Source organism: Bos indicus, chromosome 8 (genome assembly GCF_029378745.1).
Source record: "Bos indicus isolate NIAB-ARS_2022 breed Sahiwal x Tharparkar chromosome 8, NIAB-ARS_B.indTharparkar_mat_pri_1.0, whole genome shotgun sequence".
Taxonomy (NCBI): Eukaryota; Metazoa; Chordata; class Mammalia; order Artiodactyla; family Bovidae; genus Bos; species Bos indicus.
Genome location: NC_091767.1, coordinates 101,973,601 through 101,999,130, shown reverse-complemented (window position 1 = coordinate 101,999,130; position 25,530 = coordinate 101,973,601). Strand labels below are relative to the sequence as shown.

At 42.8% G+C, this 25,530-nt stretch overlaps 1 protein-coding gene across 3 annotated transcripts in view; it reads right to left on the bottom strand.

The window, feature by feature from the left end:
* The window catches only part of SNX30 (sorting nexin family member 30), a 109,587-nt gene that overhangs the window by 21,380 nt on the left and 62,677 nt on the right, over positions 1–25,530 (bottom strand). For all 3 annotated transcript variants that reach the window (XM_070795293.1, XM_070795295.1, XM_070795294.1), the window contains exons 4-6: positions 15,310–15,468; positions 12,299–12,494; positions 9,436–9,635 (exon numbers count right to left, since the gene is read on the bottom strand). In XM_070795293.1, the coding sequence (XP_070651394.1) occupies positions 9,436–9,635; positions 12,299–12,494; positions 15,310–15,468 (555 nt within the window). The remainder of the gene's footprint in view (positions 1–9,435; positions 9,636–12,298; positions 12,495–15,309; positions 15,469–25,530) is intronic.

Sequence of the window (25,530 nt, the reverse complement as noted above, 5' to 3'; positions counted from 1 at the left end):
CCTTCGCACACCATGGGCGGTGGTCTGAAGGGACTGGCCTCCCTCCCCAAACAGCACAGGCTCTGCCGATAGACCCGGCCACGCTGGCCTCTGGTTGAGGGGGTCTCAGCCTACAACCGAGTGAAAGGGCCTTCAAGATACTGGGTCAGCATCTGCAGAGAAGTTTCTCCAGCACCGAGTGATGGGCAAAAGGCTTTTCCCCTCTGATGCCAGTGGATGGGGGGATACATGCTTCCCACCCTGCATCCTTCTGCCCCGGGTCTGCACGGCCATCCCCACCCCATTTCTGTCTTGCCGTAACGTCTCTTCATTTACCCACGTGCTGGAGATACGGCAGAGAGCAAATTACACAGAACCCTCGCCTTCGTGGAGCTTACGTTCCAGGGAGGAGGCAGACAATACACAGATAAAATATAATCAGCATAAGAGTCTGGAAGGTAATGCTGGGTGTTCAGGAGGAGAAACAAAAACAGAAAGGAAGATGTGGGGCACTAAGGGTTTGGGAGATGGCGAATCGCACACGGGGTGGCCAGGGAGGACCTCGATGAAAGCAGACTTTTAATCAGAGACACGGAGTAAAGCTCTCTCAATGCTATATATAGATCTAACGTAGAGCATTTCATCATGATTTCGAAATGGGCCCAGTAACCTGGAACTTCACTACTTCTCTTTTCAAATGCAGAGGGGGAAAAATGACTCCTTACTTTAATAAATAAATTGCAAGAAAGAAAGTGAAGTTGCTCAGTCATGTCCGACTCTCTGCGATCCCATGGACTGTAGTCTACCAGGCTTCTCTGTCCATGGGATTTTCCAGGCAAGAGTAGTGGAGTGGGTTGCCATTTCCTTCTCCAGGGGATCTTCCTGACCCAGAGATCGAACCCAGGTCTCCTGCATTGCAGGCAGATGCTTTACCCTCTGAGCCATTGCAAAGAAAAATAAATAGAGGGAGAGGTATTCTTAAAATACTTAAGAACTATATCAAGCAATGTATGGGTTTGATTTATATCCCACTTTGGAAAAAGCCTAGAAACAGTGCCTGAGACAACTGGGGAAACTGAACACTAACTGGATATTTGAGGAAATATTAAGGAAAAAAATATCTATTTAAGTGTGACACTACAAAGCTAGTGGAGGTGATGGAATTCCAGTTGAGTTATTTCAAATCCTAAAAGATGATGTTGTGTAAGTGCTGCACTCAATATGCCAGCAAATTTGGAAAACTCAGCAGTGGCCACAGGACTGGAAAAGGTCAGTTTTCATTCCAATCCCAAAGAAAGGCAATGACAAAGAATGCTGAAACTACCACACAATTGCACTCATCTCACACGTTAGTAAAGTAATGCTCAAAATTCTCCAAGCCAGGCTTCAGCAATACATGAACTGTGAACTTCCAGATGTTCCAGCTGGTTTTAGAAAAGGCAGAGGAACCAGAGATCAAATTGCCAACATCTGATGGATCATCAAAAAAGCAAGAGAGTTCCAGAAAAACATCTATTTCTGCTTTATTAACTATGCCAAATCCTTTGACTGCATGGATCACAATAAACTGTGGAAAATTCTGAAAGAGATGGAAATACCAGACCACCTGACCTGCCTCTTGAGAAACCTGTATACAGATCAGGAAGCAACAGTTAGAACTGGACATGGAACAACAGACTGGTTCCAAATAGGAAAAGGAGTATGTCAAGGCTGTATATTGTCACCCTGCTTATTTAACTTCTATGCAGAGTACATCATGAGAAACGCTGGACTGGAAGATGCACAAGCTGGAATCAAGACTGCCAGGAGAAATATCAATAACCTCAGATATGCAGATGACACCACCCTTATGGCAGAAAGCGAAGAACTAAAGGGCCTCTTGATGAAAGTGAGAGAGGAGAGTAAAAAACTTGGCTTAAAACTCAACATTCAGAAAACTAAGATCATGGCATCTGGTCCCATCACTTCATGGCAAATAGATGGGGAAACAGTGGAAACAGTTGCTGACTTTATTTTTTGGGGCTCCAAAATCACTGTAGATGGTGATTGCAGCCATGAAATTAAAAGACACTTGCTCCTTGGAAGGAAAGTTATGACCAACCTAGACAGCATATTAAAAAGCAGAGACATTACTTTGTCCACAAAGGTCTGCCTAGTCAAGGCTATGGTTTTTCCAGTAGTCATGTAAGAGTTGGACTCTAAAGAAAGCTGAGCGCAGAAGAATTGATGCTTTTGAACTGTGGTGTTGGAGAAGACTATTGAGAGTCCCTTGGACTGGGAGGAGATCCAACCAGTCCATCCTAAAGGAGATCAGTCCTGGGTGTTCATTGGAAGGACTGATGTTGAAGCTGAAACTCCAATCCTTTGGCCACCTGATGTGAAGAGCTGACTCATTTGAAAAGACCCTGATGCTGGGAAAGATTGAGGGCAGGAGGAGAAGGGGATGACAGAGGATGAGATGGTTGGATGGCGTCACCAACTCAATGGACATGGGTTTGGGTGGACTCTGGGAGTTGGTGATGGACAGGGAGGCCTGGCGTGCTGTGGTCCACGGGGTCACAAAGAGCCAGACATGACTGAGCAACTGAACTGAACTGAATAATGTGGTCCTTTTTCTTTTTTAAAAGAACGTTTGGGGACTTCCCTGGTGGTCCAGTGGTTAAGACTTCACCTTCCAAAGCAGAGTGTATGGTTTCAATCCCTGGCTGGGAAGCTGAGATCCCACATGCTACATGGTCAAAAAACCCAAAAATATAAATAGAACCGATATTGTAACAAATTCAATAAAGACTTTTAAAAATGATCCGCATTAAAAAAATTTTTTAAAGAATGTTTGTATTTTAGAGATATGTATTTTTGTACGAAATGATGTAATGCCTGGGATTTGGTTTAAAATAAGCCAGGGGGTGGGGGCTGGGAGCAGGTGGGAGGAGAGCTAGAATAAGACAGAACGTGAGTGGGCGAGTGTTGGAGCAGGCTAATGGGTACATGGAGGTACACCTCCACTTTACTTTTGGATATGTTTGAGCATTTCTATAATAAAAAAGTTAAGCAATGGAAACATAATACGTGTCATCCAAAATGTTTACAGAGCAAACTAGTAACAGCTATTAAACAAAAGCATCAGGAAATTAGATCACAGATACTCGGCAGGCCAACACGTTTGTTCAGGTTTTTTTATACCATCTTAAGGAAAAACCCAAAGTTACGGAAAACCCGAATGAACTTTTTTGGCCGACCCAGTGCATCCTGTGGTTTGGCTCTTGGCATCTGCACTGGATGTTTTCCAAAGTGCCATGGTGGTCAGGATAAACCGGAAAGCCCGACACCCAGGAAACAGGAACGCCTCCCCTTAAGGAGGCTGTGGGTTCACAGACATGGGGGCGGAGGAAAATGCAGTCCAAAGGCAGCCCCGGTGCAAATGGTCAGCAGCTATCCCGAAGGCTCCCAGGGTCCGGAAAGTTTTTAAGCATCAAATCCTTTTGCAAGAGGTGAAATGGGATTGAGAGAGTAAATGAGAGCAGCAGGAACAGCTCAGCCACACGAAGAGAATGACAGTCCAGAGTGGCCTATGGTCTGGCATGCCTAGAGCTGACAGCCCAAAACACCCAGGGGGAATTTGTGTACAATGATGAGTGTTCCATAACAAAGAAGCTCAAATGAGAATAAAACTCAAACACACAAAACCAAACCAAGTCCAGACTCACAGAGAACAGATCAGTGGTTGTCAGAGAGAAGAAGGGTTATTAGGAGGGTTACGAAATGGCTAAAGGGGATCCAGAGGTACAAAATGCCAGGGATAAAATAAATAAGTCATGAGGGTGTACTGTCAAGGAGAACACGGTTAATAACACTGCACTAACTTTGTTAGGTGACAGAAGTGTTAGCTGACACTTATCTTGGTGATCATTTTACAATGTATGCAAATACAGGCTCATTATGGGGCACACAGGAAGCTGATACATCAAATACACTTCAATTTTGAACATTTATAATCATTAAAAAACATCTGACACCCAACATAGCCCTGCGGCCTGTCTTTGGGTGTCCGTCTATGAGAGCATTTCCCTAGAGGCAAGAAAATCAGTCTGAATTTGACCTGGTGACATGTGTGATTAAATGGCCACACTTAGGTCGCCCTTCCCAACACGCTCTTTTTCACCCATTCCTTCTTTGATGACAGACCACCTGTGAGTTCAATTTTCTAGGACAATGTTGCTAATACTAAAACCACACATCATGCCTTCATTTTAAACAATATTTGTTACAGATAATTTGAAAAATAAAGAAAAATGTAGAGGAGGGGGTTAAGCATCAACCACCTCATCTTTCAGGCACGGCCTGCAACATGTCTTATCTTCACTTCCAGTCTTTTCTCTTGAATGCCTCTGATGCCCCCCCATTTCTCTGTTTTCTCTTCCTGTTTTTCAGATATTGGATCTGAAATATTAGATGTCTGGTCTGGTCCTCTCATTTTTACATATTTTTCTCTCCAATCCTCCATCTGTCTTTTTGTTTCATTTTATAGTCATTTCCGTAAACTGTTCTTCTAACTCTCCTGTTTGTGTGTGTGTTTTTTTTTTTTTTCCATTTCTATCCTGATCGTCATTCCATGAGCTCTTTGCTTATTCTCTAGAACTTTAAAAATGCTTGTTTTATACCTGTGACATCTCTTTCTGAAGACATCAGTGAGTTTTTTTCCCGGAAAAGTTCTTCTCCCTCAGTGATGTTTATGTTTTTCCTTCTTTGTATTTACTTGTATTCACATTAGAAGCTTCCCTTAAATATTTGGTGAGCCTTTTCTGCACACTCGCCCAAGAGGGAAACACTAAAAACTGGCTGAAAGTTCTCTGATATTGAGGGCTTCCTGACAGTTCTCTACAGGGACTCTGCTGGGTCCTTTCATTGAGGATTCCCTCTGCCACTAAATATCAGTATATTCTAGTCTCTTCTCCCAGCCTGTTTAGATTTTTCTAAAAGGCCCTCCAACTCTACCAGGAAAGACAACCAAGAGTTTCAACATTTAGTGACCTTTTGCTCTTGATTTTAGGATTTCAGTCCCCACCCTCAACTGTGCCTGGCGTCCCTTGGAGCAGAGACCCTCTATGGAGACTTTCCCAGTGGCTCAATGGGTAAAAAACCCACCTGCAATGCAGAAGATACAGGAAACGTGGGTTCGATCCCTGGGTTGGGAAGATCCCCTGGAGGAGGAAAATGGCTACACACTCCAGTATTCCTGCCCGGAGAAGCCCATGGACAGAGGAGCCTGGCGGGCTACAGTCCATGGAGTCGCAAAGAGTCGGACACGACTGAGTGACCAAGTGTGTGCAGCAGAGAATACACCTCCAGTTCTGCCCAAGTGGCGAAGGGACAGTGCCCCAGTGTTTGGAAGGAGGACAGAATCGGAAGCTCTAATTGCTTCTTAAACAGACTGCTGCTCAACCCTTGTCTTCAGCTCCCTCTTTCCCACAGTCCCAGGGGTAGCTGGTGCTGTCCACTCCTCACCTTTCTGAAGGAGTCCACAGTGTAAACTAGGTGGCTTCTCAGTTTTCCCCAGTCAGCGTAAGCAGCTCTGAGTCACCTGAGTCTCTATCACCTCTCAATTCGCTTTTGGTTCCTAATTGTACTGCTGCTGTTTCCCTTCCTGCTGCTCTTCCCTCCCACCATACCCTCCTCGCCCCCTGGACTTAAGCCTTAAAGAAAAAAAAAATCATTCTGGAGTCATTTTGATTGTATGAAAAGAGGAAGTTTCAATATGTATCCAGTCAGCCCTAACTGGGAATCTCAGAGTTTTGATTTTTATATTTTTCTAAATTTAAAAATATTTGAGATCATTATATACTTTGATACATTCCTAATTCTTCACATTTTCAAGAAATCAGGCCCTCAAGCCTATAGTCACTTTTGTTTAGGAAGGAGGACTTTCTTTCCCTCAAATCAGCCTTCTAGAAAATCTCTTTTTTAGGTTTTGAAAGGCACCCTAAGTGGGCAACCTAAAAGCATAGACTAGTCACTTGACTCATTAGCTCCACCTCGTGGTCTCTGGGGGAATACACGCATAGGCCAAAGAAATCATCAGACTGGACCTGGACTTTATCATAGTAAGTGAAGTTTAAGTCAGACAGAGAAAGATAAATATCATATGTAGAATCCAATTTTTAAGAAATGATACACATGAACTTACAAAACAGAAACATACATATATATCAAAAACAAACATGGTTAACAAAAGGGAAATGTGGTGATCAGGAGCTTGGGATTAACATGCATACACTACTATATATAAAATAGATAACCAAGAAGCACCTAGTGTATAGCACAGGGAACTCCACTCAGTATTCTGTAATAACTTACATGGGGGAAGGTCTGAAACAGAATGAATATACGTATAACTGAATCACTTTGTTGAACACCTGAAACAAACACAGCATGGAAAAATCAACTATCTTCCAAAAAAATTTTTTAAGAAAAATTAAAGTCAAAAAATCATATGGCAATGAAATAATCAGAATTTTTAAAACAAGCTGTCTTCCAACCCAAACTTCGTAGCTACATCTTACACCTCGAATCACGATGGCAGTGACTTCCACGTTATTAATTCATATGGTCACTGCTTATCAAGCTCTTTCTAACAGTTGTTTCTCTTGGCTTCACTAAGGTCCTCCTCTACTCTTTCTCATATTACACTGACCATTCCTTCTCAGGCTCCTTCCTCCTACTTGTCCACCCCCCTAATTAGGCGTTAGACCGCTAAATACTGGAAGATACAAGGAACACTCCTGGACTATTTGCCTCAGTCTCATCTCACCAGATGATCGCCCCAACTCTCATAGATTTAAATGCCATCTATAAACAAATGACTCCCAAATTTCTGTTCCTTCTGAACTCATAACCAGCTGCCATGACAGCTCTACTTTAATGTCTAATAGGCACTTTTTAAAAACTCAGTATGGCCAAAACAACTTGATTCCCAACTGTTCTTCTCCAAACTTCCCCACCTCACTGAACAGGACCACTATCAACACAGTTGCTGAAGCCCAAAACGCAGGCGTCGTCCTCGATTCCCTCATTTCTCACTTCACATTAACGGAGCCGCGAGTCTAGCTGGTCCTGCACACAAAATACACCCCAAGTCTGCTCACTTCCCCAAGCTCTACCACGCAGTTATCTGCTACTCGGCTCCCTGCAACAGTTTGCTGATGGTCTCTGGACCTTTCTCTCTTTCTCTCTCCCTCTCCCCGACCCTTTCTCTCCACAATCCATTCTTCATTATTATAGCACTGTCTTCTTAAAAGTGCAAACCATAGCGTGTCATTTCCCTGCATGAAACCAAATGGCTGGTCTTTTATTCCTAAGAACAAAATCCAGACTTACCGACTGTGACCTTTAAGATACTACCGTGTATCTCCTCATATCTTATCCTTTACTTATCTGCCCTCCCCACTCCCACCTTGACTTACGTATCCTCCCCACCTCCCACCTTTACTTATCTGACCTCCCCACCTGCCACCCACTCCCTTGCTCAACTGGCTCCACTCACTTTGGCCTTTACCTTATCACTCTCTCCTCTGACGCTCATCTCACTAGTCATCACCAGTACCTCTGAGATAAGCATGCTCTTTGACTTGTAGATAAACCTACTACAAGTTATTAAAAATAACAAGATGGGTGTCATACAACAGCTACGTATCTGTAAACATTCCAAACTGCACCACACTGTCGGCTTCAATTAAATATTCGCCGACTGCCTTCCATGAATAAGGCAGTGTGAGATATGAAGCATAGGGCCCTTCCCTAACTTTCTTAAATAAAGCTTCTCCAACTCCCGGCCTGGTCATAATGACACCAGTGCTCAAAAAGCACTGCTAGAACTTTGCTAAAGACTCTAACGTGTTCTCTCTCCCAGCCCATCACTCTCATAATCATATTTTATATACACGCTGTGTATAGAATGTGAGCCCATATAAGGGGCTCACCTGCAGATGTCTATAGCATATTTGAGTCCTGGGCCTGAGGGTAACTTTGGTACCCTTCTCTCTCAAGCTCTGTTCACTCCACAGTGTTCTTGGAAACACACATCTTCAACCACCAATCCAGCACAAGCTGTCTTCTTTGTCCACTGAACATGATCCATCAGTTCCACGTGGCCTCCTAGGGCCCGTTTCCTGTGCTTTCTCTCTGCCTCTGAAGGGGACAGAACGTGCCGTGCCACGACGACACTTAGACACAGACAATGTGCACCGCAGCCTTGAAAAGCAGGAACTGATCCAGTTTCTCTCGCCAACAGTAAAGACACGAACATAAGGTGGCTGCTCATTAGAACTGGGACCGTGGAGCAGAGAAAAGGCCCACCCGTGAGCCTCTGCTTCTTCATCTATAAAAATGAGCCAGTTAGCCAAGATAAACCTTGCGCACCAGCACAGGAGTCCCCCGCAGCTACACTCTCCAACTGGTCTAAGTGCAGGCTGGGGCAGTTTCTAACGCAGACATTAAAGCATTTGATCCTGTACCTGAATCTTATCACTTCTGTCCTAAAATTTTACAATGATATGCTTTGGGTTGGTTTTCTGTCCAGTCCTTTTGCTGGGTAATCAACCTGTCCTTTTAATCTAAAGACTTATGCCCTTTGGTTCAGGGAAACTTTCTTGTACTGCTTCTTTCATAATTTTCCTTTCTCAGTTTTCTCTGTTCTTTCAATCAGGAACTCTTATTAGTTGGTGATTAATTAACCTTTGAGATTAATCCTCTACGTCTTTTATCATTCTTTCACATTTTCAGTATTTTTGCATTTTTGTTCTACTTTCCAACTACATTTTAAGTTTGTTTTACAATACTTTCCAAGATTTCCTCAGCCTCATTTTCCAACTGTGCTCTTCAATTTTATTTTAGCAATCACACTTTAACTTCAAAGAGCTCTAATTATTATTCAATTGTTCTTTTCCCACAACATACTGTTCTTAATCAGATGTTATATCTCAAACTCTCAGAGAACTCTAGCTAGCTCCCCCTCTAAGATTCTAGTAAGAATCTCTTCCAAACTTTCTTTTTTTTTTTTCATTTAATTCACATACTTGGATTCACCATGTGTTCTTTTTACATGTTCAAGAAAGAGGTCAGTCCACACGTCTGATCCTGCCCATCTAGAAAGAAGGAAACCTAAATGAAGTGAAGTGAAGTGAAGGTAGCTCAGTCGTGTCTGACTCTTTGCAACTCCGTGGACTATACAGTCCGTGGAATTCTCCAGGCCAGAATACTGGAGTGGGTAGCTGTTCCCTTCACCAGGGAATCTTTCCAACCCAGGGATCGAACCCAGGTCTACCACATTGCAGGCAGATTCTGTACCAGCTGAGCCACCAGGGAAGCCCAATACCACAAGCAAATAGGCAATAACCACTTAGTTACTGGTTAATGACCACAAAGAAAGTACCTGGGTGCACAAGGAGGGAGCCAGCTCACCTTCATGGAGTCAGAGTATAAAATATATTCCCTGAGCACAGGTAGAAAGTCCTCTGTCATGTCATCGGTCAGTTCCTCCAAGGCTGTAGAGCAGTTGCCGATGCAGGCTGACACACCCTCCAGGGGCTCGGCCAGCTCCCCCTCTAAAGCGCTCCACGTGGAGTACACAGGCCCGTATTCTCTCAGCTCTACAAGGTACTCTAAAAGGGGAAGAGAAACCAGTTGAGATCTGGCTGGGCAATAAACTGTGGAAAATTCTTCAAGAGATGGGAATACCAGACCACCTCACCTGCCTCTTGAGAAACCTGTATGCAGGTCAGGAAGCAACAGTTAGAACTGGACATGGAACAACACACTGGTTCCAAATAGGAAAAGGAGTACGTCAAGGCTGCGTATTGTCACCCCATTTATTTAAATTATATGCAGAGTACATCATGAGAAACACTGGGCTGGAAGAAGCACAAGCTGGAATCAAGATTGCTGGGAGAAATATCAATAACCTCAGATATGCAGATGATACTACCCTTACGGCAGAAACTGAAGAAGAACTAAAGAGCCTCTTGATGAGACTGAAAGAGGAGAGTGAAAAAGTTGGCTTAAAGCTCAACATTCAGAAAACGAAGATCATGGCATCTGGTCCCATCACTTCATGGCAAATAGATGGGGAAACAATAGAAACAGTGGCTGACTTTATTTTTCTGGGCTCCAAAATCACTGCAGATGGTGACTTCAGCCATGAAATTAAGACACTTGCTCCTTGGAAGGAAAGTTATGACCAACCTAGACAGCATATTAAAAAGCAGAGACATTACTTTGTCAACAAAGGTCCGTCTAGTCAAGGCTATGGTTTTTCCAGTAGCCATGTATGGATATGAGAGTTGGACTATAAAAAAAGCTGAGTGCTAAAGAATTGATGCTTTTGAACTGTGGTGTTGGAGAAGACTCTTGAGAGTCCCTTGGACTGCAAGGAGATCCAACCAGTCCATCCTAAAGGGGATCAGTCCTGGGTGTTCATTGGAAGGACTGATGTTGAAGCTGAAACTCCAATACTTTGGCCACCTGATATGAAGAGCTGACTCATTAGAAAAGACCCTGATGCTGGGAAAGACTGAAGGCAGGAGAAGGGGACGACAGAGGATGAGATGGTTGGATGGCATCACCGACTCAATAGACATGAGTTTGGGTAAACTCTAGGAGTTGGTGATAGACAAGGAGGCTTGGCATGCTGCAGTCCATGGGGTCGCAGAGAGTCAGACACAACTGAGTGACTGAGAAACCAGTTGAGATCTGGCTGGGCAGCAATCACTGGTATTACTGACTCAGTAACTACTGCAGCAAAGAGCTCTCTGAGCATGCTTCCCTTTAAACACAGCACTGATGGTAACAGAATATTTTTTACAATCTCTGTAAGCTAATGTTACAGCTAACATCATAACATCAATCAACTCCACTCCATAGTGGAAATGTCATGCCTTTGGATAATGGGAGCCACTATGCCTTCGGGGGGAAAGTGCTGGGAGTGACATCCACTAAATATTTTCCCCAAAACCTACTCACCTACCGCTACAGTGAAGCAGTATTTTGACAGGCCATGGAAGCAGAGTTTCATATAGGTTTGGGGGGATGTTTTCAAAAGGAAAAAAAGTAAAAAAAAGAAAATCAGTCACGAGGGAAAAACAATGGAATTTTAGGAAATACTTGATATAAGAAAGTGTGGTCTTACATAGGCAGACTTGCTTTCTCACTCAGGGCTCACCCCAACACCTTGGGCCCATCAGAAGGCGCTTCCCCAGGCAGGCTTCCTGGTCCCCAAACGCCCAGAGAGGCGGCAGGACCCAGACCATGAGGTGCCGAGAGGTCATTGTGTTAGTGCGGGCAAGAAGCAGACTCTGGCTCCTGGCCCAGATGCCAGAGGCAGTGTGGCTGCACATCCTGTCAGGACCCCAACGGTCAGCCCTCTAAAGCCATCTCTAAAACCTGCAGGCCCACATAAGACCAGCAGCAGGTAAAGGAGAATTAAAACACAGAACAGGGGAAAATGTCGTTTTATTTCTCCTCACAAAGAAAAGCTGGCCATCAATTGTCACCAGGATTCTTGCCATTACGATAAAACGTTGCTGCCATTTTTTAGTAACCAATGGACTGAAGCTACCGGGGAATCCTTTCCTACGTTTCACATCACATGCCAGCGTGATCACTAATACTGTTCACGTGCGTTTGGCCTACACGTGTGGAAGAAGACAAAAGGCCCCCACATTCTGGGATACAGAAAAGCAAGTGGCCAAGAGACGGGTGGGGATGAAGCAGTGGCAGCAACCAGGAAGGTTAAAGAAAGGCCTCATAGCTCTCAGGAAGAGTGGGCTTGAAATGAAGCCACGGCGAGGCAGGTGAGTCAATTTCAAGTCTGAAACCTCCCTAGGATCAGAACTTTGGCAAACACAGGCTGTCCTTCTGAACCGCCTTTCTGCCAGAAAAGATACTCAAGTTTAATTTTTAAATGATCGTCTCTATAGATGAGAGAGAGGATGGCATCTAACCATCTCATCCTGTGGTGATGGAAGAAGGGAAGTCGAGAGAGAGATAAAACTAGAAAAGCCCAGCAGCTCAGAGTGGCTGTTTGCCGTGGGGAAATCAAACACAGGATGAAATGCAGGGCCAGGGATGGAGTCCAAAAGTCCCCTCTGGTCTTAACTACCTCCCCCGCTCCATGTATATACATGTGTGTGTGTTGGTTTTATGGGCATAGTGTGGCCTGGTGCTGCCACTCCCCTGGTTCAGCAGTTTGATTCTGCCTGGCACACACGAGTGCCATTTCTGCAAACGTGGTTCGCGGGCCTGATCCAGACCTTGACACAGAGCTCACCTATTTCTTCCTTGATAATCCGCTGGGCTATTCGATCGATGGTTCCCAGCTTGAGCGCAAACGTGTCTAAGTACTCGCCAATGGCTGCGAATTCAAGAGGCCGATTTCTCAGCTTGTAGCCGCCAGCGACATGCTTGACTGACTCACCCACTCGAGTCAGCAATGCCATCCCTTGCTTCTTGTGGGCGTTCAGGTCCTAAGGATGACACACGAAGAGAGAGACTCAAATGGCTCACCCGCTCACACGGCCAGGATTGGGTAAGCCAATTCCTTTAGGAAATGGAGGACACCAAAAATAAGAGACTGGGGTCTTCCCTGGTGGTCTGGTGGTTAAAAGTCCACCTTGTGATGCAGGAGAGGTGGGTTCAATCCCTGGCTGGGGAATTAAGCTCCTATACGCTGCAGTACAACTAAGACGCAACAAAGCCAAATAAATATATTTTTTTAATTATTAAAAAAGCAAAAGAAAAGTAGCTGAGTTAGGTAAGGCGCTAACCACACACACACAGACACACACACGTCTCCTCCCCTGTGTCATCGTGGCCACCACGCTCACACCCCTGCATCTGCACACCAGGTCTCTCCAGAGCTGGACTCCTTCCTTTCCAATAAGGAACACTGACCCTGCACACGTTCCTTTAATCACAACTTTTTTAAAGAGTCCCTTTCTCCTGTACAAAATATCCTAACTTGTCTTTAGGAGCAAAATTCAAGAGCTGAGATTCATTCATTTATACCCAACTGAAGCCACGTAAGGGAAGTAGAGGGTGGGAGGCAGGACGCAGGGACAGGAAAGGCCGTTCGACAAAACCCATCAGTGCTCTGTGATGCTAGAAATCGGGCCAGTGTTTATTCTAGGGAGGAGGAGGGCAGGAGTGATTGGGAGCGGGGGCTTCCAGGGTGCTGGAGATTTTCTGTCTTGATACAGGTAGTGATCACAAAGGTATGTTCATTTGCTGATCACTTATTGAGCTACGATTGGCATACTTTTCTGGACGTGTGTTCTTCTTCAATAACAAAACTGAAGACATTTTAAACATCATTTCATCTTGCTTGGCCCACAAATAAAAACCACATATACAAAAAAAAAAAAAAAAAAAACCTTCCTCCTTATTTTTCACACAAATTCCTAGTGACCAGGGGTCTAAGCTTTCTCCTGCTTTGTCCCTTTATTCAATAAAAATGATGAAACTTGAAGGCTTGCCTGGATGAAGAACCTGCAATCTGGGTGAAATGGTGTGCTGCGCTTCTGGAGAACAGGGGGGACTTCACTTTGTGTTTACTCTGGAAGAACTGTGCCTGAGGAGCAGTTCACCAGGAAATACTCTCATTTTTTAAAAAGAACACAAGTTTGAACTGTGGAGGGAAGGCTTCCAGGGAAAAGAGAAGATAAATAAGAATGTCATCCAGGAGGCTGAGTGCCAACTAAGATTTGGCAAAAAGAAAACAAACAAACCACAACATGGGCGGACGTTGGCATGTGGTCCTCACTGTCTGGAGAACGGCATTCCCTCTAAGGTCTTTACGTCAGGTGACGCTGTTTGTAAATGTTTCTCAATTTGGGATTTTGAAAAAGGAAACTGGAAAGTCCCTGGACCTCAGCATCCTCGCCGATGCGGGAGGAATTACCTATGGCCTGAATGTGAGACTAGGAGGCATGAGCGTAAACGGATGGGGGGTGGAAGGCAGCTGGCACGAGGGTCTGAACACAAGCTCTCACTTCTGCAGACGGTCAGAGTTGAGCACTTCGGGTTCTGGACCAGCTCTGCCAACAGGGGAGTCCCAAGACTAGTCAGGGGGTGGCCACCTGGAGCTTGCTGCAGCCCACAGGTTTCCGGCTGTCATGTTCCCGCTGTCATTTGTTTCCAGGAATTTTTTTATTTCCCTTTTTATTTCTTCAGTAACCTTTTCATTATTTAGAAATGTATTGTTTAATCTCCATGTGTTTGTGTTTTTTACAGCTTTTTTTCCCCTATAATTGATATCTAGTCTCATAGTATTGTAGCCAGAAAAGATGCCTGTTATGATTTCAATGATGTGTGATAATGATTTCAATTTTCTTAAATTTACTGAAGGGGAGACGGCCAACCTGAGTCTGACTATGTAGAATCCAGCACCTGTGTTTGTCCTAACTCTATCCCTGGCAAGTGCCTGGAAAATGCCCACCTGCTAGGAACTTGGCTGCAGGTAAGTAATGCTATATTCACTGGAAGGACAGATGCTGAAGCTGAAACTCCAATACTTTGGCCACCTGATGTGAAGAGCTGACTCATTGGAAAAGACCCTGATGCTGGGAAAGATTGAGGGCAGGAGGAAAAGGGGATGACAGAGGATGAGATGGTTGGATGGCATCACCGACTCAATGGACATGGGTTTGGGTGGACTCCGGGAGTTGGTGATGGACAGGGAGGCCTGGCGTGCTGCAGTTCATGGGTTCGAAAAGAGTCGGACATGACTGAGCGACTGAACTGAACTGAAGTAATGCTAAACTCCTCTTGGTCAGGTGGTTTGATACCCAGGAAAACTGTGGCCTCAGGAGCCACAAAGACCCAGTTTACATCCCAGTGATGCCAGCTGAACTCGTACACACGCCCTGAGCTTCAGTCTCCTCACCCGTGAAATGAGACTCTGAGCCAACACTCACGAAGTTCCTGTGAAAATGTCCTTACCAAACACTCAATGAACATTCTCGCCCTTTCATGCCCACTGTTGATCAGAATGGCCTCGTCCGGTAACATCGCTGGTAAGTGTTCAGGAAAACATCTCTGCTTTTGGCAAGTGAAAATAGTCTAACTTTCTCAGCTGCAGCAGGGGGATATTTCTCCTGAACTCTAACACGGAAACCATGCCAGGGCAGATGAGCACCAAGAAAAAACACTAAAGACACAAACCCAGAGCAATTCTATGCCACCCACTAACTACAGGTGTGCCTTGGAGAGATCAGAACAGCTTTTAAGGGAGAGTAGAAAGAATGCTAATTTGGGGGAGGAGTATGAAAGAGTCTGCCTTACCTTGGCCGTAAGGAAAACATTAAAGTGTTCATTGAAGGAGAGCACAGGGTGATCTGTAATTCTTTTCAGGAATTTATCCAAAGCTTTTCTTCTGGTCTCCACAAACTCTTCTGAAAATCTATCCACGACACCTTTCACCACAAACTTCTCAGGAAGTGGCTACAATGACATGAAGAAAAATATTCAGAATAATTGATTGGAAGGTGCAAAGAAAAACTAGGCTAGCAAATAAGTCCTGGGACCCATCCATCAAGAACGGTCTTTCTTAAATCAGTTAGATCTTTATGTAGTCATCAGTATAAACAAGCCTGAGAAAATGCCGGTGGAGTAAAATTACAACCACACTGTCAATTTCATAATAATAAAAAAAATGAAACAGCAGAGCACGGTCTCTGGAACACCAACAATAGTCGGGTAACATCTACCAGTAAATCCAGTTGTTATCTTTACGCTGCTTGATGCACAGGTGACCAAGTGGGAAAGTTAGGGCAAGATAAGAAAGACAGGAAAGGAGCCAGACACAAATCATATTATTTAAATATCTCAAGATTCTACTTCCAGTTCAAGGAATAAAAGAATTTGGTAAATGAAAAAATAAGTGTATTAGGGAAACCCCTGTGTCTATAAAATACCCTCTTTTCCAGAGCCCCCCCCTTTTTTTCATTTAGGTTTATGTTTAAAAGTTCTTAATGATAGAACTAACTTCCTTTACTCCTTACTTGAATTTCTCCATTGTATTTACTTTGAGCCAACACTGTGGGCAATTTAATACTACCTGGCCGCCAAGGGATCTTTGAGCTTTAACCTATTTCCGTATCGGCTTCATTAAAAGGCCTTCCTCATCACTGCCCCACAGGGAAAGAGAGTATCCACTAATGCACAATTTGGAAGTGTTTTGATTATTAAATATTAAAAGAACATTTACATTTTTAAAAGGTTAAGTGACCCAGTAGACATTTGTCCAAAGAAGACAGACAAATGGCCAAAATGCACATGAAAAGATGCTCGACATTATTAGTCATTAGGGAAATACAAACCAAAATCACAGTGAGATGCCAATTCACTAGGATGATATCTCACTAGGATGACCAGAATGGAGATGGAGAACGACAGGAAAGGAAAAGAAACAACAAGTGCTGATGAGGAGACGGAAAACTGGAACAAGCATTTAAGTCTGCAACCTCCTAAAATTCTGTAATATGTCTAAAAAGAAAATTTTTTCTTTTAAGTTATAAACCCTTAAGCGCATGCGTGCACACACACACACATACACAAATGTTGAAATAAGATACATGAACAGGAACTTAGCCCCCCAAAGTAGAATCCTAAGCGCTTAAGTGTGGGGAAAGCCAAGAAGCAACCCAGATTTTATAACACAAGACATTTGAAATATTTAGGAATTGGCAATACCAGCACCCCTGGAAAAGAAGCACTTGGCTACTGACCATGAAAAAAAAAAATCTATCTCTTAACCTTATATCTTCTCCACTCTCCTTCCCATCTCATTCGACCCTTTTGAAAAGAATCATTTACCTTTACTTTCACTCTTTCCCCTTGATTTCTCCACCCCTAACCTTTCTTCACTGCAAAACGAAGCCATCTGTGGTACTGCCTTCAAGGCTGCATTTCTCTGCCCCATCCCTGCCTAATGCAGAAACCACTCTTCTCAAATCATCAAAACTTTCTAATTACCAAATCCAGTGACATTTTTATCTCATGAGTCCTGCTGTGCATACTCCCATCTGCTTATGCTGAACAAGAATTAGGGAAAAGGCCTAATGAACAAATAAGCAGTTAGGTGTGCCTCGTTTCACATAACAGACAACCTTCTGAAAAGAGTTATCCATTCTTCAGATTTAGTACCTTGAACGTGGTTTAATGAACCAAAGAAGCTTGCTAGTTAAAGGAACCTGGGAGTGAATCCTTCTGCAAACAGAATTTCCTTCTGTAATAAGCAATCTCATCGTCAGATGTCTGTGGCTTCATAAATTTGTTTCTTCCCATTTCAAGCTTCCTTAAAAGAATACACCTCTCTCTTCCTCACCCTTATAATTACCTACTGGGTTGCTTATGCATAGGAATCTGAAGTGAAAGTCACTCAGTTGTGTCCTACTCTTTGCGACCCCATGGACTATATAGGCCATGGAATTCTCTAGGCCAGAATGCTGGAATGGGTAGCCTTTTCCTTCTCCAGGGGATCTTCCCAACCCAGGGATCGAACCCAGGTCTCCCACATTGCAGGCGGATTCTTTACCAGCTGTGCCACAAGGGAAGTCCAAGAATACTGGAGTGGGTAGCCTATTCCTTCTCCAGAGGATCTTCTGGACCCAGGAATTGAACCCAGGTCTCCTGCACTGCAGGCGGCTTCTTTACCAACTGAGCTATCAGGGAAGCCCATATATGAATGTGGATTGCTGGCCAAGTCGAGGGTAACTACACCCCGTAAATGAAATAATACAAGTGAAGAGCTCAACACTGCTCCCAGCACATGGTAGATGTCAAATGAATGCCAACTATTTGTATTAACTTGTAAATTCTGAGGACAGAAAGCAAAAAAGGAAGTGGACTAAACAGCAGCACCTCCATATATGTTTTAAGCCAAAGTATTAAAAAAAAATATCACTTGGGATAACATTTCAAATCCACTAGGATGGCCATAAAAGGCGGGAAAGAAAGGAAAATCACAAGTGTTGGCACACACATAGAGGAACGGGAATTCTCATACATTGCTGCAGGAATGTAAAATGGCACAGCCCCTGGCACAACAGTTTGGCAGTTTCCCAAAAACTTAAACTTAGAATTACCATAGGATCTAGCAATTCTATTCCTTGGTATATAGCCAAAATCACTGAAAGCAAGTTTTCACACAAAAGCTTGTACAGTAAATGTTCAAACAGCATTATTCATAATATTGGGGCTGGAGAAAAAGAAGGAATTGGATGTGATTACTTAATGGGTATGGGACTTCTTTTTGGGATGATGAAAATATTCTGAAATTAGATAGTGATGGTGATTGCAAAACACTGTGAATATAATAAAAGCCACTGAATTATACACTTTGGTGAATTTTATGTTATGTAAATTTTATCTTAATTTAAAAAAAAATGGAAGGATGGAACCAGTTGTCAGAGAGGAGAGGAGATGCAATGCCACTGGCTTTGAAGATGGAGGAAGGGGCCTGAGCCAAGCAATGCAGGCAGCCTCCAGAAGATGGAAAACGGAAGAACAAGTTCCCCCTAGAAACTTGAGAAAGGATTCAGCCCCGTGTACATTAATATACCAACTATTCTGCTAAGCCGCCTGCAGTGCAGGAGATCTGGGTTTAATTCCTGGGTCCAGAAGATCTGCTGGAGAAGGAACAGGCTATCCACTCCAGTATTCTTGATATTAATCCATGAAAACTGATTTTGCACTTTTGACTTCCAGAACTATTAGATTAAAAAATGTTGTTTAAGTCACTATTTTGGGGAAAAAAAAAATCACCTGGTGTGAGGATGAGGGAGTGGGTAGGGACAGAGAAGAAACAAGACTGGTCATGAGTTGATATGTGCTAAAACTAGGTGATGAGTACATTGAGGGGTCACTGCACTGAAGCGACTCTGACATTTTCCATAATGAAGTTTTTAAAAAACTATATATGCATATATATATGTTGGAACCTTCAAAAATCCTATTTCCAAAACGTTACAACAATCTATTAAATATATCAAGGTTTAATCTTAAAACATTTACATTTTAGAGCACTAAATACTCTGGGAAAGTACTTTCATATATACCATACTTTATGTTAGTTTATAAGAAAGTATTTAATAATCTATGAAATAAAAGTATAGTAGATTGTCACAGAAAAGCTACTGTTTCTGGGTAGGAAATCTGAACGAAGATTTCAACTGCTCAGTCTTTATGTGTCCGATGTCCTCTTCTCATTTTTCTAATTGCTTCTTCTATACAATTTGACAGATATTTACTGCATAGCCACTACGTGACAGAAAACTATTTTTCCTATTCATATCACACTAACAGAAAATATTGCTAACCAAAAATAAAACAAATAAAAGAGCATCAAGATTAAAAGGAAATCTTAACCATCTGAAACAACATAGATGGGCTTGGAGAGTATTATACTAAGCGAAACAAGTCACACAGAGAAAGGAAAATACTTATGATGCCACTTATATCCCCGTGGTCACGGACATTGTGAGAGCTGGACCGTAAAGAAGGCTGAGTGCTGAAGAACTGGTGCCTTTGAACTGTGGCGCTGGAAAAGACTCCTGAGACTCCCCTGCACAGCAAGGAGATCAAACCAGTCAATCTTAAGGGAAATCAACCCTGAATACTCATTGGAAGGACTGATGCTGAAGCTGAAACTCCAGTATTTTGGTCATCTGATGCGAACAGCTGACTCACTGGAAAAGTCCCTGATGCTGGGAACGACTGAGGGCAGAAGGAGAAGACAGCATCAGAGGATGAGATGGCTGGATCACCGATGCAACGGACATGAACTTGGGCAAAAGTCAGGAGATGGTGAGGGACGGAGAGGCCTGGCATGCCGTGGTCCATGGGGTCGTAAGGAGTCAAATGAGACTGGGAGACTGAACAACAACAACATCACTTATAGGTGGAATCTAAAGGATACAACCAGCTAGTGACTGTAACAAAAACGGAAACAGACTCACAGATACAGAGCGCGAACGAGCAGTTACAGCGGGGAGAGGCGGGGGCAGTCACAGAAGCAGGAGAGTAAGAGGTACAACTATCAGACTCACAGAGATAGAGAGCGAATGAGCAGTAACAGCGGGGAGAGAGGAGGGGCAGTCACAGAAGCAGGAGAGTAAGAGGTACAAACTATTCGGTGTAAAATAAGCTACAAGGAAATACTGTATGTACAACACTGGAGACATAGCCAGTATTCTATGGTAACTATAAGTGGAGCATAACCTTTAAAAACTGTGAGTCACTACACTGTATACCTGTCATTCATATAATATTGTACCTCAACTATACTTTAATAAAATTAAAAAAAATTTTGATCCTATGAAGGACAGTCACCAGGCCTGATTTAATTCGAGGTTCAACCAGTGAATTCACTGCTTATGAACTTACGTGCTTGATCAGCTAAAAGCACATATACTGAACAGTACAAAAAAAGGAGCCAACTAAAGAGTGAAGTGAGACATTTTACTGATTATTTCATATTAAGAAAAACAAACACTGCATTACAAATTTCTCCTTATTAATTCCTATGTGTTTACTGCTACCCAATACATAAATGGGTCCATAATACACACATATGCAGCCTTCTAGAAGGCTCCCATCATAAAAATTGAAGCAAGCATTAAATTTCCAAGTGAAATTAAAAACTAAAGATTTTAATAAATGTATTTGCTTCATCTCCAAAATCTGTGTCCACCGAAATCCATATGAAATCTCTCTGCTGTGTAATGAGTTGTGCCCTAGTTAATGAAGCAGTGTTAAAGCCCACTTCTGAGACAAACTGTAAATTAAAAAGCAAAAACCATGTCACAGTGAAGACTCTGGTGGCTCCCACTGTCAGATTACAAAGAAAAACAAAGTGAACTGCCATTGCTGCTGCTGCTGCTAAGTCGCTCAGTCGTGTCCGACCCTCAGCGACCCCATGGACTGCAGCCTACCAGGCTTCTCCGTCCATGGGATTCTCCAAGCAAGAACACTGGAGTGGGGTGCCATTTCCCTCTCCAAGGCATGAAAGTGGAACTGCCATCACGAGATGACAAAATACACATCCAGCACAACTCTAGCTTTAGGGTGCCGCTTGAAAAACATCTGATTCTTTCTGCTTTTCAAATTCCAGAAAAGCAAAGCTATATAAAAAGAGAAAAATTTTTTGCAGCACTAGAGAACATAATGGTACTGTTAATAGGACAGAATTTGTTAAAGACACAAAGCAGAAAAGATTGGGTTGAGAGAAAAACCCATCACCATTAACCATCCTGTGATTCAGGCAAAGCAACAGTCGACTTAGGAAGTAAGCGGTTGACTTTCCCTGGGAGAGCCCCAGAAGCTACCAAGTTCAGAGCCACTGGGGCTGAAAACAGCACAAGCCTCAGGGCAGCCAACGGGAAGAAGCAAACTTGGGGGCCCCCAAGAACCACAGTCTGGCTGGCTGTTTATCTACCATTTCACATGGCTCCAGCGAAGCCCTCCAAAAAGTGGGAACTTGATCTCCGTGCTCCTAACATAAGCAATAGGCTCTGAGAGCTCAGGAATTCTCACAAAGTTTTAACCATAGCCGACTAAAATTGTCAAAAAGAAAAAGCAAAAATTCCATTTCTCCACCATCATTCCCAGTTTTCCAGCTGATTCACTGAAGTTCTAAAGTTCACTTGAAAAATAAAGCATGTGCAAATAGCCATAAAAACTTGGAAAACAAAGAATACTGTGGGTAGATCCAACCAGATGCTGATACATTCTGTAAACTTATGTAATAAGTATATAAGTACATTCTGTTACACTATTACATTCAATAGTGTAGCAGGGATACCACACTAAAGAGATCGATGAACCAGAAGGTTCAGAAACAGCCCAAGACTATACAAATCTAAGGCATGACAGAGTCTAACACACGAGCTATGATATAGGTGACTGACTACTCCTAAGTGGCTGTGGGGCAACTCACCATCTGAAAAAAATAAGATCTTCCCATCTCACACCAAAATACACTCTAGCTTTAAGCACTAAACATAAGGACATAAAAGTAATAGAAGAAAAGAGATAACTTTTTTTTTTTAACATCCTAGGTTAGAAACAAGCTTCAAAGCCAGAAACTGTATGGGAAAAATTACCTTGGCTGGGAGGGAAGGGATATTATCTATTACAGAGTCAAGTTGAAGGAAAAAGGTAACTAAGAAAAAAAATAGATATTCTCAACTGGGTTAATGTCCTTTGCAGATATACAGAGTATTCACAAAACAATGAGTAAAAATGTTTAAATGAAGAAGCAATTCATAAAAGAAATGCCAACCTCCAGTAAAGTCACAGGAAGATATCCAGCTTCACTAACTGGATAATGAAAACTAACCGTACAAAAACAAACTCAAAATAGGTTAAAGACCTAAATATAAGAGCTAAAATTATAAAAATTTCAGCGAGCAACATAGATGTGAATCTCTATGATCTGGGATAAGGCAATGGTCTCTTAGCTAAAACACCAGAAGCACACACACAGTAAAATAGGCAAACTGGACTTCATTAAATCTAAACTCTGTGCTTCACAGGACACTGTCAAGAAAATAAAGAGACAAGTCATTAAATGGGAGAAAGTTTTTGCAAATCATATACCTGAGAAGGGACTAGTATCCAGATTATATGAAGAACCATTTAAATGCAGTAATAAAAGGACAACCTGGCGCTGGAGAAGATTCTTGGGAGTCGCTTGGACGGCAAGGAGCAAAGCAGCCAATCCTGAAGGAAATCAACCCTGACTATTCATTGGAAGGACTCATGCTGAAGCTCCAAAACTTTGGCCTCTTGATGCAAAGAGACGACTCACTGGGAAAAGACTGGGAAAATGCTGGAAACTGGGAAATGCTGGGAAAGACTGAGGTAGAAGAAGAAGGGAGCGAACGAGGATGAGATGGTTGCATGTTAGCTGTCAGGGAAATGCAAATCAAAACCACAAAGAGATACCAATCCATCCCCACTAGGGTGGCTGTTATCAAAAAGAAAGGTTATAACCAGGGTTGATGCAGATGTGGAGGAAACAGAACCCTCATACACTACTGGCATGAACATAAAATGAAGCAGCCACTTTGGAAAACAGCCTGGCAGTTCCTCAAAAGGTTAAATACACAGTTAAACGTGATTCAGCAATTATAGTCTTAGGTATACACCCAAGAAAAATGAAAACAGACCCACACAATGACTTACACATAAACGTTCACAGCAGCATCACTCACAGCAGCCAAAAAGTGGAAACAACCCAACTGTGCATCAAAGGCAGCGAACAGGGAAAACGTGATACATCCATAGAAGGGACGCTCATCTGACAACAAAAACAAAGCACTGACTGACGCGTGCCAGAACATGAATGAACACTGAAAACATTATGCTATGAAAAAAAAAAACCTCACAAAAGACCACTGTGTATGATTCTCCTTATATCAAATGTCCAGTAATAGGCACACCTATAGAGACAGAACATAGAGCAGTGGTCGCCAGGCAATGGGGAAGACAGGGTTTGGAATTAACAGGCAAGGATTAAGAGGTTTCCTTTAGGGATGATGAAAGGGTTCTAAAACTGATCTGCTGATGGCTCTATGAATACACTAAAAGCTCTTGACTTGTATTTTCAAATAGGTAAATTGTATGGTATATTAATCAGATCTCAATAAAGCTTTTCTTAAAAAAAAAAAAGAAATGAAAATTTAAACAATAATTATGCTGTATGTTTACTGGGTCTCCCTCTGATAAGAAACTCTCCTGGATAGGAATCTGTCTATGTCATAATCCCTCACCTTCCCAAGGGCGGTAAAAGGACCAACGCAAAGTTGATTATTAATAACAGACAATCACCTCCTAGAAAAGCTGCTGTAAAGTGAACTTCTGGGGGGAAAAATGGTTTGTTTCCAGTCTGACTTTTATGTTTAAGTCAGAGATGCTCACCTACATTGACTCTCTCTCCTCCCCAGATATGCACTAAGAATTTACGAAGAAATTTAAATCTTTACATGCTTCAAAAGTACCTTCTACTCGATGCTTCCACCCAGACCAAAGGAAAACAGATTTAAAGATACTGGTTAAAGATACAGACTTAAAAATTCACCTTGGGCATTCTAGAAGACTCCAGTCTCCTGATTCTGGCTTGTGTCTGCACAAGAGGCTCCTATGTTTTACCAGCAGGTGTCGCTGTCTAACTTTGGTCTTTAAGGGCGGAACTTCAAATTCGCCTAGTTGCCAGGAGGTGGCGCATTAATTCCCCTTATGCATAGTATGAACTACACATAAAGAGCAACTTTCTTCCAATACAGTACAGAGAAGGAGAGAAATAAAAGAGTAACTGCACAGTGGAAAAATCTGACAAGCAATACCTCAAATCAGGTGAATAAGATTAACATCCACAGTGATAAATACCGTTCATGATAGTATGTACCCTTGACATGATGTAATGGGGATTGTACTTAACCTCTGTGCTTTTCCTCCACAAAACACATCACGCCTGGCTAACTGCAAGCAAAACACCAGACAAATCTCAACGGAGGGACATTCCACAAAAAGCCTGACCAGTACTCAAAGCTATCCAGGTCATCCCAAACCAGGAAAGCCTGAGAACCGTCACAACCAAGAACAGCCTGGGACTAAGGAAACGACGACTAAACGTAAAGTGGTTCGTTATTTGTGGCAAACGCGCCGTGCTAGTAGAAAATGTTAATAGTAAGCCAGACTGGCTGTGAGGCCTATGAGAAGTCACTGTACTGTCTCCTCAATAATTCTGTAAGTCTAAAACTGTTCTAAAATAAAAGTCTATTTTAAAAAAAAAATTCACTAGCCGCCAATTTTGCCAAATTAATATTTTTAAGGGATAGTTTCAACTGCTTACAAACTATTGGCTTTTCTTTTTTTCTTTTGGCATGTCTTTAAGTGATCAGAAGAAGGAAAAGGAAAACTTTAGGCCTCGAGAGCAGAGGGAACGGGAGTAGGGAGTAGGGGGTGGGGGGTGGGGTTCATTCTCATCACAGCACTAGCAACATGGCCACTTGAAACAAGATGCCAGTCCAGGTTCAATGCACGATACTGGATGCTTGGGGCTGGTGCACTGGGACGACCCAGAGGGATGGTATGGGGAGGGAGGAGGGAGGAGGGTTCAGGATGGGGAGCACATGTATACCTGGGATGGATTCATTTTGATATTTGGCAAAACTAATACAATTATGTAAAGTTTAAAAATAAAATAAAATAAAATAAAAAGAATTTGATCTGGCCCAACAAAGAAAAAAAAAAGAAAATTAAGAAAACTGCTGTAGTGTTCCCAGCATAGTCAGCCTGTTCCAACCACGAGGGGATGACTGGAAGACGCAGTAGGCAGTGCTGAGCAGTTACCCAGCCGAGGTTTTTACTGAAAGATAAAGCCCTGCTAAAGTGTTTCATGACCCAAATTTCCCTAAAGCCCCAAAGCTCAAGAAACATCTAGGATCTAAATAGTCATTTATACTTCAAATAGAAAGTAATCAGAGAAGTACTCCACAT